General features: G+C 39.0%; 1 protein-coding gene across 1 annotated transcript in view; it reads left to right on the top strand.

Moving 5' to 3' along the window:
• NFXL1 (nuclear transcription factor, X-box binding like 1) overlaps positions 1 to 18,097 on the top strand; it is a 46,670-nt gene extending 28,573 nt beyond the window's left edge. The window contains exons 19-22 of the mRNA XM_005149096.3: positions 6,994 to 7,098; positions 8,337 to 8,423; positions 10,973 to 11,026; positions 15,090 to 18,097. Of these exons, the coding sequence (XP_005149153.1) occupies positions 6,994 to 7,098; positions 8,337 to 8,423; positions 10,973 to 11,026; positions 15,090 to 15,263 (420 nt within the window). The 3' untranslated portion in view covers positions 15,264 to 18,097. The remainder of the gene's footprint in view (positions 1 to 6,993; positions 7,099 to 8,336; positions 8,424 to 10,972; positions 11,027 to 15,089) is intronic.
• The last annotated feature ends 2,930 nt before the right edge of the window (positions 18,098 to 21,027 follow it).

Below are 21,027 nucleotides of genomic sequence, written 5' to 3'. Positions count from 1 at the left end.
AGTTCTGAATTCTGCCTGCACCTAATAAATGTAGTCTCAAAGCTTTTCTTTTGGTTCATCATTTTCCAGTGTCAGAAGCATTGAATTTGAATCCTTGCCTTTATTAGAAAACTTTGTTTTGGGCAAATGCAAAAGTTCACAGGATTCCTGCTTGTTTCTGTCTCTGTTCATTTGTTTTTCAGATTGTGTTGACCCCAACAAGAAGGCTGTGTCTACTTGTATCCTCTGCTTTTTGCCCTTGTAGTTTCCTTTCTGATGACTTTTTTTCTGTAAGAAAATATGCCCATCACCATTTTCTCATCTGGATGTCTGAAAGCTTTCTTCTGGTAGGGGAATACTTTTAGATATCATTTCATTGTCCATTTACCTCTTAATTTTGTCCTTTCTTTTCCCTCTTCGTTACTTTGGGTTATTTGCTCTGAGACTTCTTTGTCTTTATTTTCAAGAGCTGTCATAATCCCTTAACATGAACTGTGTGTTCCTGTACTTCAGCTTCTCTTCAAAGATTTCCCTCTCCCTCCCATATCTCATCTTTGTCTTCATTAATGTAACTATTGTGTTTTTTCTGGACATATTCGCAAGACTCAGTCTGGGATTTAAAATTCATCTAGTAGTGCTCTTGAATTCCAGCTTGCAGTTCAGAATTTCCCTGTTCCACAGGTGTCTTTTTTCACTTAATTCAGTGGGATGTGAAAAAAGCGTAGGACAACAGAGGCTGCTTCAGTTTTATAAAGCTTTCGTTTAACTCTAAAATTCTCATTCTTAGAGATGCCTTGAAAACCTTGAGGTTTTATGCAGCTTCTCCTATTCAGGGAATCTTTGAAGTGTAATTAATGATGTAAAAATACATGCTCTTCCCTTCCTATGATTCTAGCTCTTACTGGTTTTTATGAAGCATAGAAGTATTAGTACAGCCCTGCTTCAGGTAGTTCATATATTGGTGTGGTGGTGGTTTTTTTGTTCAGAAAAATTTTGTTCCCCTTTCTGTGAATACTGACCAGTGCTGGGGATATTTTCTCTCTTTTAAAAATACACGGCAACTTTGGGAAAATCCACTAGCTGTATCATCACAGAAATTGTACTATAGTTCTCCTTTAAAGGAATCATTGATAAACACAATTTGAAGGAACAGCTTTATCGGGCATCACCCTGCCACTGTCACCACCATCTCTTCTCAGCAAATATAAATTAAGTCCATTGAGAAGAGAAGACAAGAACTTGCAGACAGCGTGGCCAAAAGATGGATACGTTTACAAGTATGTGTCACCGAAACTAAATTTGAAATATTTTGTGTGTAGTCCTGACTGCCTCAAGTAAGTTTCAAATTAGTGTTCTGTGGAAGTTTTAGAAGCTGACCTTGGACGGTCATTAGCAGAGTTCAGTGAAGTTGTTGTTTGCTAAAAATGAGTATGCAGTGTCATTCCACCAAACTTGGCATAGTGTGACTTAGGTTCAGTGCAGTACAGTATTTTACATTACATTTACATTTTACAGTAGAGTATTTTACATGTACATTTGGGGATTATGAAAATCAATTACATTGTCAAATGCCTTGAGAAAATACAACAGGAACTTGAAAGGCTTGAAAAGTTTCATGCTTTTGTTTTGCTAGAGTATTAAACACCAAAAATTACTTCTAGTGTTATACAGTACAGCTCACATTTCCTTTCTGCTTCAGGGAAGCAAAGTCTTTATATTGCCACAGCTGTTGGATGAGATGCTTTCATTAAAAAGTTCTTTCTCTTTCTTGGTAGCAAAACCAAAATATCCTGTTGAAGGAAATATAACTTTTTTTTTTAAGCAGGAGTGATTAAATTCTTATGATCATCTTTGCAGATGTTTCGGGGCAGTTCTTACATAGAAGCTAAACTGTCAGTTTCCATCTTTTATGTATTAATATCAGTATTTGTGATTGTTTAAAACTTAATGCCATCCAGAGGGACCTTGGCACACTTGTGAGGTGGGCTGATGCCAACCTCATGAAATTTAACCATGACAAGTGCAAGGTCCTACACTTGGGTCGGAGCAATCCCAGGCACAGCTACAGGTTGGACAAAGAAGAAATTCAGAGAAGCCCTGCAGAGAAGGACTTGGGGGTGTTGGTCAATGAGAAAATGAACATGAGCCAGCAGTGTGCACTTACAGCCCAGAAAGCCAACAGTATCCTGGGCTGCATCAAAAGGAGCATGACCAGCGGATCAAAGGAGGTGATCCTGCCCCTCTACTCTGCTCTTGTGAGACCTCACTTGGAGTATTGTGTGCAGTTCTGGTGTCCTCAACATAAAAAGAACACAGAACTGTTGAAACAAGTCCAGAGGAGGGCCACGAGGATGATCAAGGGACTGGAGCACCTCCCATATGAAGACAAGCTGAGAAAGTTGGGGCTATTCAGCCTGGAGAAGAGAAGGCTGCATGGAGACCTCGTAGCATTGTCCCAGTATCTGAAGGGGACATATAAGGGTGTTGGTGAGGGACTATTCATTAGGGACTGTAGTGATAGGACAAGGGGTAACAGGTTGAAACTTAAACAGCAGAGGTTTAGACTGGATATAAGGAAGAAATTCTTTCCTGTTAGGTTGGTGAGGTACTGGAATGGGTTGCCCAGGGAAGCTGTGAATACTCCATCCCTGGCAGTGTTCAAGGCCAGGTTGGACGAAGCCTTGGGTGACATAGTTTAGTGTGGGGTGTCCCAGCCCATGGCAGGGGGGTTGGAACTAGATGATCTTGAGGTCCTTTCCAACCCTAACTATTCTGTGATTCTATTCTATGATTCTATACCATACATTTATTCTGTGTAACTAGTTTTTTTTTTGTTTGTTTGTTTTTTTTGACAAAATAACCATACCGTGTACTTTTACTGTGCACTCTTCTACTGTCTTGATGTGAAATATGGGACATGATTGTGATAGATTCATTTTAACATGATAATGTAGTGGAGGCAATATCATACATGTTGAGAGCAGCATATCTCTTTTTAAGAAGTGAAATTAATTATACATTCAGGAAATATAATGGAATTCTGTAAACCTATCTTAAAAATAGGCGTGGGTTGCAAAAATTTAATTTTGAAAGGCAAATGCGCAGCTTTGGTCCATATGGAGAGGGTTTTCCTCAGTGTCTGGCTTATGCAGTGATGATTTTCATAAGACCTCTGGAAGCAGGGCCACCCTTTAAACTGAAGTGTCTGCCCCTTTGTTTAGAAGTGATAAATATATCTCAGTACTTAGTTTTTGTGACTTGTCCTGGTTTCAGCAGTAGGAGTAATTTTCCTGCTTCTTAGTAGCTGGCGCAGTGCTGTGGTTTTGACTTTCAGCCTAGGAACAGCACTGATAACACCAATGTTTTTAGTTGCTGCTCAGTAATGTTTACTCTGACTAAGGATTTTCAGTCTCATGCTCTGCCAGGGAAGAGGGGAAGCTGGGAGGAAGCAGAGGCAGGACATCTGACCCAAACTAACCAAGGAGGTATTCCATACCACAGCATGTCATGGCCACTACATAAACTGGGGGCAGTTACCCCCACAGCATTTCATGCCCACTACATAAATTTGGGCAGTTACCCAGAAGGGCTGGATCGCTGCTCGGGTCAGGCTGGGTATCGGTTGGTGGGTGGTGAGTGTTTGTATTCTCTTCCCTTGTTATTTCCCTTATCATTATTATTATTGGTGGTAGCAGCAGTGATTTGTGTTATACCTTAGTTACTGGACTGTTCTTATTTCAACCCATGGGAGTTATATTCTTTTGATTCTCCTCTCCATCCCTGCAGGATTGGCAGGGGGAGGAAGGGGCAGGAGTGAGAGAGAGACTGTGTGGTACTGAATTACCAGCTGGGCTTAAGTCATGACAGGACTGTTGCTCAAAAGTTTTTTTTATGAACAGGTTATTTTCTTTATTATCAGATGTGTATTAATAGGTTGTCTATTACCTTTTGGTGGTGATCAGTTAAACCTCCATAAATGTTGATGAATTTTATCATCATCACACATAATGTCAACATCTAAATTCATGGGAAAATACTTGTAGGATTTGTTTTCAGAGCTGTAGATTAAAACCCTTTCTTTTAAAGTCCTTTCCATGCCAAACATAAAGCCTACTCAATTTGGTCTTTGGTCTAAAGACAAGAGATTTTATATGGTGAAAAGGATCTAATGGGGTTTCTGGCTTACTGCCAAGGAGCTCATCACGGACACTTAAGCAAAAGAATCCTTTCCCACTATGTCCTGAATCGAGCAGAAGCAGCAGTAGCATTGTTTTTGTTTTCTGAGATCAGAAAACTCATTCCACTGCTCCTCTTGATTTTTCTGTTTTTTTTTTTAACGTTAGTTTTGCATCAGAGGGAGTAAAAAGAAAGTCACACTGCCTGCTTCATTCTTGTCCTGCATGCCTGTGGATGTGAACTGTACAGGTCTATGCAGAGAACTAAATGCGTAAATATGGGGTTCAGTATTGGTTTAAGCGTATCTCTGTGCTGTGCAAATTCTGCTGCACTGGTTAAGAATTTCACTGCAGCTGCATGTGAAAGTTGAGGTGAGGGTTACTGTCTTGAATTTGCAGCTCTGACATGTAAGACTGTTTTCTTTGATGCTATAAATGGAAATGGTTTCATTAGTATGGAAGAGTAAACTGGAAGTAACAGTTCTAGCCATGGATTGTTCTGGCCAGCATGTGGTGACTTGGAGGTTAGACTATATTGTGTTATTGTGTATTATGCTTTTGCATAGGGAGCCAGGAGAAGGACTGTCTTACTGCGCAAAGATGATGCAGTAGCAAATTGGTTTTGCAAAGGTCGTGGTCACTAGTGAGCAGACTTAACCACTGGGTTCCATGTTATGGCTGGTAGCCTGATCTCAGTGGGCTTAAAGACAAGTTTCTCCCCTCATCTTCTCAAAATGCAAAATAGATTTGCTGATGCTCATTTGTGCCTGAACAAATCTAAATTGTTTCTTTGAATTGTTTCTTTGACTGGATTGATGCCTGACCTTACGTTGTTTTCACTAATGACCGTGGCTACAAAAAACATTGGAATTTTCTAATAAAAATCTGTAGACTGTTGCCAAGCCATGACAATTGCATGTAATGTACTGAGAAATGCATTTCCATAACATATTATTAGGGGCATGTTGTTAGATACAGAAAAGAACATTATGACCATGCGTGTGAATAAGCTCCTGGGAAACAGCAGAAATACTTATTATTACAACATGATTAGCTACAGAGAAATGCAAATGAGAGCTGAAGATGTATTGGGGAAGGTATTCTATTAACAGTGAGGTGCAGTTAAGGCATTGTACAAAGTCCTTTCTGCTGAGATGTCATTTAGAATATTACATGCAGTTGTGGCTACCATATTCAAGAAACATTGTGTTAAGCTGGTTGAAATTAAGTGAAGGGAATATTATGTGAATAAAGAACCTTTTATGGAGGACAGTAGAGGAATATTTCAATGTGAGGATAGGAACTAAGGGTTTAGACTAGCTAGAGTAAATGTAGGGAATTCAAAAAAGCTCTTGCATCTTGTAGTGGGCTCCTGGAACAGTCCCCTTAGTGAAACAATAGAAAGGAGAAAGAATGGAGGATTGTCTTCCTGGTAAGACTTCAACCAGTCCTAGAGGGATCATAGGAAGTGAAGTTGTCCTGCCTTCAGGACTGAATGTGGTGACTTAGAGGTTCGTTCTAGTCCAGAGTGAAATGTTCTGAAACAGTGATTAAAAAACCCCAAGCCTAAACTGCAACGTATCTGTCTGTGTAATAGTGGTTGAAAAGCTGTCTGTCTGTTATGTAATTTTTAGTTAGAAAACTCTGTGTTTTGTTTGGGTATGTGTTTCATACTTGCTTAGATGCTGAGCCAGCTTCAGTGAGTGAACTTCTGTGAATCCCAATTTATTATCAACAAGAGGAGTATACACCTGGGGTTTATAATTATCTGAAGTATCCTCATTCTTGTGGATGAAGTCATGTAGTATGCATGCATTTTCAATTCTTAGTAACTATAAAAAATGTTTCATGCAGCATTTTCCAAGTTGTGTTAATCTCTTGATGAAAGTGAAGAGGTGAAATTTCATTTTTAATAAAGATCACTATCCAGTGCCGTTTTAAATAGTTTGGGGATTTAAATCTGCCGCTAAATTGATTAGATGTCTTATGTGAGATGCCACCTTCAGTTATTAACAGTATTGGGTTATGTAATTGAAAATGAGAAATCATTATTGCTAAGATTTCTTACAGGTATGTGTATGAGCAAGGGATGTTTTCAGTCAAGTTCTAACAGTAACTGAAAAAATCTGTTTGCTTTCTTGTATCTTTATAATGCTGGGAGCACTGCTACATTCCTAACAGCATATATAAATTAGTATCTCAGTTGTTAACACAGTACATGAATTACAATATTTCATTATAAATGTTAAAATGTTGAAGATTGCACTCACAGTAAAAAAGTATCTCTGAGATAGCAGAAATCTGACAAATGCAGAAATTTGGGGTTTTGTGAAATTGTTTTGGATAAGAATATTGGTGTCCTGTGTTTGACTTTTGTATAGCTCAGAAGATTCTTGCATGCAAAATTTGTTTTTGTGGTATTTTTCGCTTCTGATTCTTCCATCTTGTTGACTCTGTCTGATCTGCAAGTTGCTATTGTACACTTAACTTCAGTTTTGTTTCTTTTTACCTTATCTACTCACATTTCGCCAGTGTATGGATAACTAGGGCAATTGTTGTATGAATTACTGGGGGGATGACTGTGCCTGAAACATTCGAAAGGATGAATTGGTTTTTAATCAAGCTGTGCCAATAAAAGATGAATCATTCTGCAGGAGCTGAAATAAAGTAACAACCAAACATTTACCAAAAGCTACAACAGCAGCAAAAGTAATTCACAAGTGGAAAACCTGATGAACTGAATGACTTTTCTGTTAAGCTGCTATGTTCATAGATTCTTTGTAATTTTACGATCTTTTACTGGTGTGGGTTTTTTATTTCTGTGTTTTGTTCTTTATAGTTGCCCTGTGGTCACCGGTGTAAAGAGGTTTGCCATTCAGGTAGCTGTCCTCTGAACTGCAGCCAGAAGGTTAAACTCCGATGTCCCTGCAAGAGACTGAAAAAGGTACATTTCTAAGTCACAGTTTTAAGAATGATGCATTTTCTTTGCATGTTCCTGGACTTGTGTGGATGGATTGGCTCTGGTGCAGGTTAGAGTAGGTCCAGTTATTCTAGTATAGCAGTTCACATCAGCTGAAGATCTGGGTTGCAATATCAAAAGATTCACTGAAGAATATAAAATCCTGTTAGTTCTAAACCATGTTCCCTGCATGACTTAAAATAGTTTTATCTTCAAGCACACTTATATTTCTGTAGCTTCAATGGGAGAACAGTCAGATGACCTGGAGTGATTTGAGAAGAAAAAATACATTTTTCTGGCTATACTGGGGACGTTTATAATTATGTGAGTTGGGAAAAGCACAGATAATATGAATCCCAATTAATGTAATTAGTTAAGGTTGTTTGCAAACCTAGAAGCAAGTACAGACATCAGCAATGCCTAGCTTCTAACAAAGATAAGGGACAAAGTAATGTAACAAGTGTATTATAGCTACATAGTATTGTGAGGGGAAGAACAGAAATTGCTGTGAAGTCTTGGCAAATAATAATGACTTAATGAAAAATAATTATCTGGCTTCATTAAAAGGTGCTTAAATTATTTATTGGGACCCTGTTAGCTTCCTAGCCTTTCAAACAGGCTGTGGTACCCCAGAGTTCTCAGCTTCTCTGAGAAGTGTTTTGTGCAACCAGGAATCTTGCAGGTGGGGTGTTCAGCAGGAGAAAGGATGATATGTACAGAACAAGTGCTTCAGATTGTACAGATTTTACAGTCTCTGCTTACAGATAACCAGTTTTTCCCTTCACTATTGGGGGAGGAAGTGTGAATGAGAATTATTCCCCTCCTCCTCCCATGACTACACCTTGCCCTGTAATCTCAGCCAGTTAAGAGCATGTAAGTGAAATTACTGAGGCTCTGAATGCCAGCTCTTTCTGCCAGAGTTCAGAAGGTCGTCTTACTTTGTCTTGGGCAAACAGGTGAGAAAAGAGGAGAGAGAATATATGAAACTGAATATTTGATTTATTCTTACTTTCAGCTTATTTTACCAAAAGGAAGGAAAAAAGGACAATTTAATACAGAATTAGAGGTTCAGATAACATTTTCATCATTAGCTTTATTTTCTGTGTAACCAATGTTTTATTAAATTAAAATGTTTTATAATTATTTTCATAAAGAAATTAACATTGTAACTAAAAACTTTATATAGGGAAATGATTATAAAATACTCAAATTATACATAACAGGAAATACAGTGCAGCAAGATACAAGAAAGCAGAGTTCCACTGGAATGTGATGCATTATGCAAGGAAATGAAACGGAAAGCATCTGAGGTAATGTATCCGTTGTAGCTGTTATTTCCTCTCAGTGCTTCAAGAAAAGTAGGGGAAAAAGAATACGGCATTATTTTTCAAGGCAATACCAGCAAAAAATATAACATACGTAGATGTGCAGTTCAGTAGCAGCTACTTTTTCAAAATTGTGTTTGGCTTAGTGGGGAGAACAGTGTTTGTAGACAGTGTTAACTGGGTGAAATACTATCTTAAAACAGTATTGTTATTTAATTTGTTAGAAATGTTTTTTTCCTCTTCCATTGAGAGCAAGTGATGATCAGTGATAAAATCATTACTGTTGATGATGATTGCTGTAGGATTTGGGCTAGGCCACTTCACCTGTTAGATCTGCTCTTCCAAGGCAGATTTTTATAGCCCATGAGTGCTCAACTTGTCTAGCATGAAGAGTGTAGTCCTGTCACACTGTATTAGTTACCCTGGGTCAGAAGAATGGGGAGTTCGCTCATGCAGTCACCCAGAGACACAGGATATGGACTGGAAGAAGTCTGTTAAAAACTGCAGACATTTACAAAGATAGCTTTGTTTTGATAGTTGCAAAATAACCATCAGTTTCTAAAACCTTTGTGTGTTAACTCTTAATAAATCTCTGCATGTATAGCGCTTAGAGATTATGCACTTCTGAAGAACTGAATGTATCTTTTAATGTACTTTTTATTAAAGAAATAGTTCCAGAAATGTTTTTCCAAACTGTGGTATAATAGTTAAACTTCACTCTACCTATGTGTATTATACCTATGTATCTTATACAAATATGATCACACCAATGTAAAAAGGAGCATTTTTTTTCCTTTTTTTCCCACATTTGTGGGTCACTTTTTCATTTGGAGCTGAAGTTCTGCCAATTAGATGGCAGTGAAATGTCAGGAAGCTGGTTGTGCAGTCTTTTCTACACAAGACTTTCCCATTTCAGATGTGCACAGCTGAAAAGCTCTTTTCTAAAGAGAGACTGTCATTGTCTCTAGATTCATGAAATTCTCAATAATGCTTTTATGTGATACATTGTTTAGCAATTAAAAAACATGTTTGAAAACCTGTGAATAGGATTGTTCTATTGACCCTGTCCTCAGTGCACACTGTACCTCAAACACAGGCTAGTGTGCTTTCTCCTTAGTCATCAAAAGCTCTTGAATTGCAGATTGTTTAGAACAAATTTCACCTGCACAAGCTATATTTATTAAGTTATTGTCATTGCAAATTGTGCAGTTATGAGGATCAAGACTGTGTTTGTTTTCAAGTTATTAATTATATTTTTACATTTAACTTTCATAAATTAGATATATTTCCCCAGTATACTCTTCTTGTTGCTACTGTGACTATGGCAATTTTAGAGATTGAGCTGATGTCTTTCTGTTTAATGGCCTCTGGATTTATCTCCTGTTAGCACACCTAATTGTTTTTTCAGTTGACAAACTTTTGGCATCTACAAATGTCCTGTAGCACTGAATTTCTAGATTTAGCCAAATACTCCGTGGGAGTAGAATACTTCCCTCTGTTTTGAACCAGCCTTCTGGTAATGTCATTTTATGCCTTTGCTTTTGTATTATGAAAAATAATTACTGGTGGTTTATCCCTATTTGGCATCTTCCCACTCTTCAGGAATGTGTGCCTTGTTAGTCACCTGATGAACCCTAGCTATACATCAATTTAGATGAAAGTCATTCCATCCTATTGTCTTTTGCATGTTTTCAGGCTTTACATTCTTGTTGCAGGACCACAACTGAATGGAGGAGCTAAGTGCGTTGTGTATTTACATATTGACTTTTTTTTCCTGTACTGTTCTTTATGATTTCTAGCATTTAACCTGCTTTCTTGAACACTGCAAAATGTTTCTATGGAATTATAAATTGGTGATGGTGGAATATTTTTAATTTCATTTGGCTTGAATTACACCAAGAGCTTTAAAGCAGTTTGGTTGTGCATTTTGCAATATATGTTGTATTAGGTACAAATATTGAGGTTTCCTTTTGCTCTAGTAGTCAGGGAACATTTAAAATACTTGGAATGAAATATGTGTGTGTAAATTATATGCATTTATACATATATAGGTATCTGTATGGGTAAAGTACTGAATCGGGATAAAGTTGCTGAAAATTTAGAATAACTGTCTTCAGGAATTTTTCTGCTTGTTAGTGAACAAATTATTCTTTTTAGAATCATAGAATAGTTAGGATTGAAAAGGACCTCAAGATCATCTAGTTCCAACCCCCCTGCCATGGGCAGGGACACCTCAGACTAAACCATATCACCCAAGGCTTCATTATATTTGTCAGTTCAGCTTGTCAAGTTGAAGTCAGAAGTTCAATTTATAACCTTGGAGCATCTGTTGTATGTTCCATGTTTTCCAAATGTGAGACCCAGCAGCTTTTTCTAAGATTTTTTTTGTAATCTCAGTAAGTTAAGAGCTCACTTGATGGATGTTTTGCTCATTTTTGCTGAGAACAGTTCCAAAGGAGTAATTATGACTATGTAAGAAAATAATTTTAGGTGCTGTTTAAAACAGATGCTTATCATTTTATATGCCTGGACAGATAAAAGAGGCAGAAGCCAAAGCTGCTATTGAAGAAGAGAAACGAAGACAGCAGGTATCAACTTTTCTTCTTCACCCACTTCCTCCCCACTTTGTTCTTGTTAGTAAATCATTTCATTTACATGCAGCTAAAGATGTGTAGTTTTTAATGTGACAGTTATTCCTGTCAGCTGTTACCTTGCTCCAAGATGTGTGCTGTGAATTGCAGTGGTTAAGAGCCCACGTGTTTTCCCAAACAATTTTCATAATTTTATATTGATCAGTTTAATCTTGCATTACTGTAACTGTGAATAGTTTATTTTTTAAATACTAAGTACTGCTGATTTTAATTAAACACTTTCGAATGCATAAAGCCTACAGAATTGCTGAATAGCGTCCATAAAGATGTAAATGTCAGGTGAAGCTTCCCCCCTTTCTTTTATCATGAAAGAATGAGGAAGCCTAAATGAGTCTTCATCCTTCATGGTCTCTGAGGGGGCATGAAGGAGAGGCGAAGGTGTATTACTGTAACTGCTGTTGTTGGTGAGCATATTGTCAGCCTTGTAATCCAAGAAACTTCTGTGAACTAGAAATGCAAAGTTGCTGGTGTTTGTATTGCTCTGATTCTGTTCTCATGCATTCACTTAATTTACAGCCCCTCTAGTAAAGCCTCAGTAATGTGGTTTCTCTGTAACTGTTGCAGGTTCACTCCACCAGTACAGTGTGCAACATTATTTTTGTCTTGGTTCAAGCAGTGATTATTTCTCCCCATAGTTGCTTTCTGCTTGTATGTTCACTGAAGACCCACAGTTACAGTCCAGCAGTACCCTTATGCTGTATATGGAACTGCTTTTGCATATATGTCTTGTGATGGATTAAACTTCAGGGGTAGGATTAAACTTCAGGGGTAGGAGTCTTTTAAAAGGTTGATTGAGTGATATAGCACAATAGCAAATAGTAGGACCACAACAGTAAAAAACAGGACAAACCTGCAAAAAAAAAGGTAAAATAAAGTAGGATAACAGTAACTAATAAATAGGCTCAAAAATTGCACACAAGTACTGGCTACTGCAGCCTTTTATCTAAAATTGATTACCTTCCAGTTTGATCTCTTAATCTGACATCTGGTGATGTGGAGGACAGTCACTATCATAGGGTGTTGGGTCACATTAAGAGTGTAGATTTACTGAGTATAATTCCTTCTGACAAAAGTTTGCATGTTGTACCACTTTCCTGATCTCATTAGCACATTTTTATATACACACTTTATCTGTTAGTTACAGGTTCTTCAGACCTACATTGGTTAATACTTTATTAACTCTTCTATATACAAACTAGGTAGTGCTCTAGTAATTGTATAGCAGATTTAAATATCTAGCACATTTATATGTTGGTACTTGCTGTATTTGATAGCTGCTTCTGCTAATACAATTTACAGATGGACTAATTTGTTTCCTAGTGGAAAGGAGATGGCTTAGTTAGGCTTTTCATCTTGGCCCTAGCAGCCAAACTTTCTGCTTCTAATTCACAGGCACCCTGTGAGGCCAGGATTTTCACAATTGGTAGAGGTGGAAAAAAAGATCAGTGCTTTCTTATTTAACAATTGAGACCAATCTGTCTCTGCATTGCAGTCTAGTGCAAAAGATTTGGTTAAATTTTTGAGCTAGCTGGTAATAGTCAAGAATTTCAGTACTGAAAGTCAAGGTCTCAAACCTGAAATCTGATTAATGAGTTGTAAGAAAATTTTTTTTTCTTTTTGTTTTCTTCGAAAGAAAAAAAAATTAACAGCTCCTTAGAGGTTACAGAAGTCAAACATGGCCCCTGCCTAGAGCTTGGTTAGCTTGAAAAATTAAAGTAGCTTGAAGACTGGGCACAACCATTGCTTTATTGTTCAGAGATCATTGAAGAGACACTTTAGGAACGATGACAGTTACGTAAAATCTGTAGGTAGCTTTTCAAGGATAGTGATGTCTTTTTTTTTTTCTCGTATTCTGTGCCCACGAACCTTTTCTCATTCTGTGTTTTGTTTTTTATGATGTATCTATTTTTAGCTGGGGTTTTATAAAGATGACTAGGAAAGCAATTCAATACTTGTTATATAATTGTTCAAGGCCTGTATTTTAATTCAGATTACTGCAATTCATGAAGCACTCTGCTTTTAAAACTTAAGAGATCACAAGTATAGGGTAACTGTAGAAGCCCACAGTTTTATTTAGCATCTATGTAAGATGAAATACTGCCATATTATCTATTAGACCTCAAGAACTCTGTACTTCCTCCACACTTTGGATTTTGAAAAACTGTACCATTAAAATACTTTGCTTTTCTAAAGGAGGATTAGCCAGTTGAAATCAATCTTGATTCACATAGCAGGGTGTGGAACTTTGTTTGAACTTTTCCCCTATATTGTCACAAAACTGCCCACAGTTTCTGCCTTTATTACGTACAGAGGAATAGACATCAGAATGGATGCTTTTCTCCTGCTAATAGTGATATCTAGCACAAGAAAGAAAGTAAGATCTCCTTTGTGAAAATCTAACAACTGTTTGCTGTCAGCAGAGGAAGACCAGACATCAGGCAGTTTTGAATTCCAAAGGAAAATTATATTTACTGGACTACTTCTCCGTCCATTTCCCGAAACAGGCTTATTCTTGTTTCTTTAATGCACCCACCTTATTGTCTTAGTCCCTCTCTTCCTGTCAGCACTGCAGTAGTAGTCATGTAGATTTATCTCCTCTCATGGCCAGGCTTGGTCTCTGTTCACTGTCCACGTTTCCTCTGCTTCAGCTTAATCTTGTGCCTTTTGCCCAGCCAGTCCTGGCTTGCTGCACTCTGCTGCTCCTGTCTCCCTTCTCTCTTCCAGTTTTAGTTTTTCTGCTCCCTAGCTCCTTGGCCCATATTTTCTTTAGTAGCTGAGAACTTTACTTAAAATTCAGACAATCATCAGATGTTTTCTGGTTTTAGTCTGTTTTAGAGCGTATTTTCTGATTTTCATAGCAATTAGGTGTCTTTTCATAGACAGGACACCTGACCCAAACTAGCCAAGGGGATATTCCATAGCACAGCACATCATGCCCAGTATATAAACCCAGAAGGGCAGATCGCTGCTCTGGTTGGGCTGGCTATTGATTGGTTGTTGGTGAACAATTGTATTGTGCATCACTTGGTTTTCTTGGGTTTTACTATTCTCTTTCTCTTTGTTATCTCCCTTTTCATTACTGTTGGTATTTGTAGCAGTAGTATATTTGACTTTATTTCAATTGTTAAACTGTTCTTATCTTAACCCACAGGTTTTACCTTTTCCTGATTCTGCTTCCCATCCCACCAAGCCCAGTACTTGGTTGCCAGCTGGGCTTAATAAAGAGTGTGGAGGGGGATGAGGAACAGGGATTAGAGGATTTTACTGTTCATTCCAAGCATCACCCTGAAACTGCTGTTCTGGGTGGAAGCTTGGCATTCTTCTGATTTTTCCAGTGGCTTTGCTTCATTTTTGGGCCTATGGGAATGGGCTTTCTTTTGAAGGACACTATATACCAACTACTGTCATATATGAGTGACTAGGTGTTGTTATAACACTTTAACAAATGGCATATTTTTTGTGCATGTCTAAGATTGTAGATATTAATCTAAAATTCCGCTGAGCGTACAAAATGTAAGTGGAAGAAAGAGGAGAGATTTTTATTTATTTATATTCTTTTTATTTATTTTAGCAGTGTATCCTTATTATGCAGGGGAGGTCTTTGAAGATTTCAGCCTATGCTTTCAGACACATAATTGTAATAGTTTAAATATGAGTGCTTTTTTAATGTAAAATAATGTATTGTTAGCACATTTAATGGAAATAACAATCTATTTTTGGCTTAACATTCGGTTGAAGTTAAGCATCTAATGTAAAACTTCAGTTGGCTGTATTTTGGCAGTGTTTTTTATGGGAAAATAGTGGCTTAATACTTGGAAGCGAAATGTGTTGTAACCATAGGATTAGTGCTAGCATCTCATCTGTAAGAGGTGTGTAAATTGTGTAACTTCCATTGGCAGTTATTATAAAGTGTCTTTGGGGAATGGTATTTAAAACCTGCATATTCTTCACTTTTTAATTATGACACAAATGTTAACTGCTTCTGGTTTTCTTCATCTAGGCTGAACTGGAAGCTTTTGAAAACAGATTAAAAGGGCGAAGAAAGAATAAGAGAAGAAAGGATGAAGTAGAGGTTGAACAGTCATCATGGCAGAAATACAAGAACCTCATTATGCTGCCGATGTTTGGAGTTGCTGTTGTGATGGTTGCATGGCTCATGGTCTACAATGACTAAAACAGCCAACTCAATATTTAATGTATCTCGGTTGGGCTTTAGGGTAGCTATTAATCCTAGAACGTTAGTCTATGTGTAACAGAACTTAATATGCATAGATTATGTATGTACACTATTTGCCAAGTGCAGAGGAGGGAGGAAATGTCACCTTTTGTGTTATATTCACAGCACAAAACTGAAATTAGACACTGAAAGTAATAGTAGATTTTAGTCTACACTGAAGTGCTGATGTAGTTTGTCTGACTGATATCCGTTAACATCTCTTCTATTTATATATTGGGTTACTTTTCCTTGACACCATAATATTAGAAATAGGTTAGTATAAAAAGCTTTATTGAACATCTGTTTTCTCTAAAATCAGTGTTGAAGATTAGTATTCTTATACTAGTCTTAATGTTGTATCACACAATTTCTGTCCTTCAGGTAAGTTTTAGTTATAACAGCTAATGGGGAACTTTATATCACTTAGGCTTGAATATTCTGGGGCCTCATGACAGAACTTTGTTCAGAGAAAGGAATGGGAACTGTCTTTGAAGTCAGCTGTATCACAAACAATAAAATGGGCTCCCTTATGGACTGTGGGGTTTGTTTTATGGTTGTGTCATGTCCACCCCCCACCACTGTCCTTATTTCCTTAAAATCAAACTACAAAGAAAAAAATTTAAAACTTCATTTAGTGAAGAGATGAATATGCTGAACATGGATGTGATGTAGTTTCAGGTACCGGGGTGCATTCTCGTCACTACCCCCATCACCAACAGCAAAGAAACAATCTGAAATTGAACTTCAGAGTATCACTTGACTAGTTGTATAGATAAATATCGCATTTGGATGTTTTCATAGGTGTGCAAAACTGTAATTGCCTAGTGTAACAATATGATTGTGTCATTCTGAAGCCATCTGGATGGTGCTTGCTAATGTATAAACTATCTGGCTAATCTTTTAAATATTCAAGTATTTTCTTACTGACAGTTTAGAATACTTCACTTTGGGCTCTCAGTGTTGGTTGGTAGAACTGAAAGGTTTACACAGCTTCAAGACTGTTAGAGAAGCTATATTGCGTCAGCTGAGGGACTGCAAGTTAAATTCAGGGGGGGAGGAAAGTGGGAAGAGATCAGAAAATGGAATTTTTAAACCTTTGATGGAAATTACATGCTGAGACTTGAGCATTGCGGTTAACTGGAAACTGCTTACCAGATCCTGTGAAAGCCAAAGGGCATTAGGCTGCCCTTGTAATTCAGACACATAATTTCATTGTAAATTCTGCGAAAGCAATGGAACTGTTTGTGGGAATGAGTAGATAAGATTGCAGCTTGTTTGAAACCTTGCTTGGTTGATTTGGGCCCACTTGAATGGCGACCTGCTATTGATTTGACCTGATATTCAATTCTAATTGTGGTGCAGCAGCAGCAGGAGAAAAAAAAAAAGCTGCAGAAGGCAGTAGCTTTTAGATTGACAAAATGGGGGGAAAATCAGTTTCTTTTCAATTTTTCACTTAAGTTTGGTGAAAGAGGAAAGAAATGAGGAAAAGTTGACAGTATGTAGCATGGATTAGTGCTATCTGATAGCTTCATGGGGGTTTTTTAGTTGACTTTAGAAATGGGTATTTCTGTCATGATGTGTCAGGCCATTAGTATGTAAAGTTGTAGAATTAATTGAGATTGCAATCACAGTTGCATCTCTGTTAAATTCTGTTATGTTCTAAGATAAAGAATAAACTGTTTTCCTTCCTATTACTTTATTTTCTGTAATATTAATGCCTAGAAGACAATTCCATATGTAACTCCTTTTTCTGTTTACTGCTAGCTTTTTCCTTAAAAGCAGTACAATGGAAAGTTTATCCTTGACTCTACAGCAAAGAGAAGAAATCCCTCCCTACAGAGCTATAAAACTGAACTGCACTTGAGTTATACGTTTGAAATAGCTCTTAGTGTTCTTTTCTACATATTTTGCAGTATTTCTGTGAAATATTGGAGAGAAGACTTGCTTCTCATTGAAAATCTTTATTGTAGTAAGAAAGCACACCAGTCTTTAAGAATTCATCTCATTCACATGAATGTGTGTATGAGTAGGCATGTACCCTTAAAGGATTTGCATTGCCTGAAGCTCGCACATGGGAGACATACCTATTTTTGAAATGTTATTCAAAACAGTTCTGTGTATCCTCTCCAGCCATCTGAGTCATCTGCACTCTGTTGGTCTGCCTGCTGAACCAGATATTTTTTTCTTGGCATAAAAAAATATGGGGGTTCAAGCAATCTGCAGCTTAATAAATCACTGATTCCTATCTGGTTTTCTAGATTACTTTTACAGCTAATATTTTGCCTTTTTTGGTTGGAGCTGCATGTTGCAAGCATGACAACCTTTGGAAGTAAAAGGTACAGACAAAATCACCTGTTATTCATTCAGTATTGAGCAAATATTTTGAACGTTAACATTTTATACAAACAATACTTCTTGATAAGCAAAACAAATTATATAATCTGACCTGCTATGGTAGGGGGAACTATTGAGAGAGAAACCTGATGGATTAATGGTTGGACTCTATGATCTTAAAGGTCCTTTCCAACCTAAACGATTCTATGATGAGGATATTTAATGTGATTAATATTCAGCTATGTGTAAAATGAAAAAAGCTAGGGATGCTTTTCCTGATCCTGAATGCATTCTGGTGAACATTCATCCTTCTGCTGGACTGAGGTGCTTACAGGTAGTCATTAAGTTTTGGAATGGAACTTCCTTGGACAATTTTGTTCCCTGTAACAATGACAAAGCCATTGCGTGTGTTAAGTTAATGTAAAAAGCAAGTCGGACAATAAAGGCATCAAAACCAAGTTGGAAATTTGTTTGTTCTTGAAGGCTGGTGTAGTAAAGCAGCAGACTTCTGGGTAATAGTAACCGACATAACTGCAGCGTAAGTTTCAGGAATGTTTCTCTGGCAGTGACAGTTATTAATGCTCAGGTTTATGCTGGAATTACATGATCATGTACCTTTATGTTACTGCTCTTACAAAATTGCAAGAATAGTTTGGGGAAGTAGATTAAGATGAAACAAATAGGAATGGATTTAGTAGATTAAGTTTTTGGCCTCAAATGGGGAAATATAGCTGATTTATTAAACAGACAGTGGAAGCTTGATGTGTGGTAGCTGCTCTCCTGTGTGTGCTTTAGGGTGGAGTGTGGACAGCCCATGGGGGGGCCTGTCCTCATTTTCATTCAGTTCAGATATTCCTCTTCTGCTTTGATTGCAGTTGTTACCTATGGGTACTTAAGTCACTCCTTTTTGTTGCTTCATGAATGTAAATTTGTATTTGTGTCTGCCCTTATCATTCAGTTAAATCAATCACTCTAGAAAATCACAAAACAAAGATACTGTAGCAGTCTGTATTAACTAGGAAGGGAAATGCAAGGTAAAAGAGAAAAAAATCAAATCAAATTAATTGTGAGACAGGGAGATGTGCTTGCTTCTTTCCACTAATGGTTACATGTTAATGAATTTTTGGACTCTGCACTACAATGTTTATATGCCATGCTACCAGAGAACAAGTTTCTGGTATGGACAGTGCAGCAATATGAGCTCTGGGATGTATTAAAGTCAGTCACAAGGTAGGCTAAATGGCAGCTGTGTGGAAATCAGTCATACTCTGATAGCTTTATTCAACAAGTATTATTTAATCTAAATCATTGTTTCTTACACAGGGATTTCCATAAAATTGCCAACAATACCAGAGCTCAATTGAGGCTTTGTGTGCTGTATGCTGAGGCTGACTCTTGTAGTTGGAGAAACTGCAATTTGAATGGCTCCCACAGTGAGGAAATTTGTGTGAGTTTAGAAGTCAAGATTGGCTTGGCGGTTGGAATTGATGATTCCACTGCTGATGAGAAGACATCCTCCTTGCAAGGCCGGGCTGGCTTTGCCATCTGAGCCATGCACTGCCTCTTTTGGCTTCCAGTTTTCAGTTGTTCTTGCTATAATTTTTGACAGGATTAACAAATCTCTGTAAAATACCTTAATAACTGAGGCATTATAGTTTGATTCCTCTTTTTATCAGCACTACAGCACAATATTTGTTGGTTTATATTAAGCAATTTGAAGATTTGTATAAATGCTCTTGCTTCTGCCTCTTTCCATGCATTTCCTATTGTTTGTGCAGTTCTTTTTTTAGAACAAAACCCCTGCTTTCCTCCAGAGGGGACTTTGCTGGGTTGGGTAAAAAAGGCAGGGCTGAATTACCAGGAGCATGAGTTACTTAACGTACAGTGGCACTTCAGGAGCACAGAGCACCCAGCGTCTGCCTCTTAAAAGTCTGCACACAACAGAGCCTAAATCTGAAGGTATGGAAATAAAGATAGCTGGAAAAAAGCTATCTTTTAAGTATTTGTCAGAGTCATACATAAACAAACTGTAGACAAGGGCTATCGTCCCCACTGATAGCTGGGAGTGGGGTATGTATTTTTGGGGTATTTTCTGCCTCACATTTTATCATTTCAGAAGCATTAAACCATACACAGCAAAAACCACAAGCCTGTTTTACAAATGTCATTGCAGAACTCAGTTGTGGTGCCAGTGACAGCTCTCTGTGGCTCCTGGAAGGGCCCTGAACTGCTTCTGTTCCACCCAGCCATGCTTGTTGTGCTGACTGGATCGTGCTTGGTGATGTACACACACCCGGACTCTAGTCAGACCGGACATCTTTGGGTGCAGATACAAGGAAGAGGGAATAAATGCAGCTAAATGGCCTTTCAAAAGAGTGGCCCGTGGGGGGGGGGGGGGGGATTTGCTCTGTCATTCTTGGCTCCAAGTGGCACTTGTCGCTTGGCGCGGGAGCTTTGCTTTGCAACACCTTTCCCCTCTCCGCGGATCGCTCGGTCGCGGCCAGGATCGACGATGGGGGGAGGGGCAGGTGTTTCCTCGCAAGGGAGGGACGGGGCGCGACGGGCTTGGCCCGCGAGGGGCCGAACCGGAGCCTTTTCCCCTCCGCTCCTGCTGCGCCGGAGGCAGCCCTTGGCGCCGCTTTCAGCCTTCTTTGTGCAGGTGGGGACGATCGGCTGGGGCAAGGCAAGCGCTGTGCTACGCAAGAAAGCGTTGCATCCCTGTACCCGTGAAACTTTCTATCGCTGGGGTGCAACGAAAGCCTTTGCGTGACCGTAACGTTTTAGCGCATCCAGAGGCAGAAGCCGTGCTCCCGGGAACCGCGGACGGGTGGACTCGCTATCCACGCTGTGAGCTCTCGCTCCGGCTGGGGGGCCCGGAACGCGCCAGGTCCGTACGCTGGGCTGGCCTCGGGTCGCCGCAGCCGAAAGTGCGCATCCGGGTGGGCTGGAGCTCGCTGCTCGCAGGCAGCGCGGCGTGGACAGCCCGGGCCCAGCCCCGGCGGGCCAAAGGAAGGGTGCGAGAGGCGAGCCCAGCGGGTCTCTGCCCCGAGCGTCATCCCTGGCTGAGGCTGGTCTTGGTACCTGAGGCCCTTCATAGAGTCATGAAGCTGAAGGCCCTTCATAGGACGCCCTTTATCAGGAGGGTGAAAGGCTATGCCCCTTCATCCGTCCTCCCTGGGGGATGGCTAAAAGGGCGAAATTAGCAAGTGGGCTGTCTCTCAGCTTGTCCCCAAGGGGTAGAGCCTTGTGTGCAAAAGGGGTGGGGAAGTGGCGGCTTTCTCGCGGAGGTTTATTATTATTGGGTGGAGGAGGGGGGAGGGGGAATCTGCGAGCACACAAAATGCGGAGCCCCTCCGCCCCGCAAGTGTGTCTGTGCGGGAAGCGGACG

Source organism: Melopsittacus undulatus, chromosome 7, assembly GCF_012275295.1.
Source record: "Melopsittacus undulatus isolate bMelUnd1 chromosome 7, bMelUnd1.mat.Z, whole genome shotgun sequence".
NCBI classification, from domain to species: domain Eukaryota; kingdom Metazoa; phylum Chordata; class Aves; order Psittaciformes; family Psittaculidae; genus Melopsittacus; species Melopsittacus undulatus.
The sequence above is the reverse complement of the archived record's forward strand: the minus strand, read 5'-3'. Positions and strand labels throughout refer to the sequence as shown.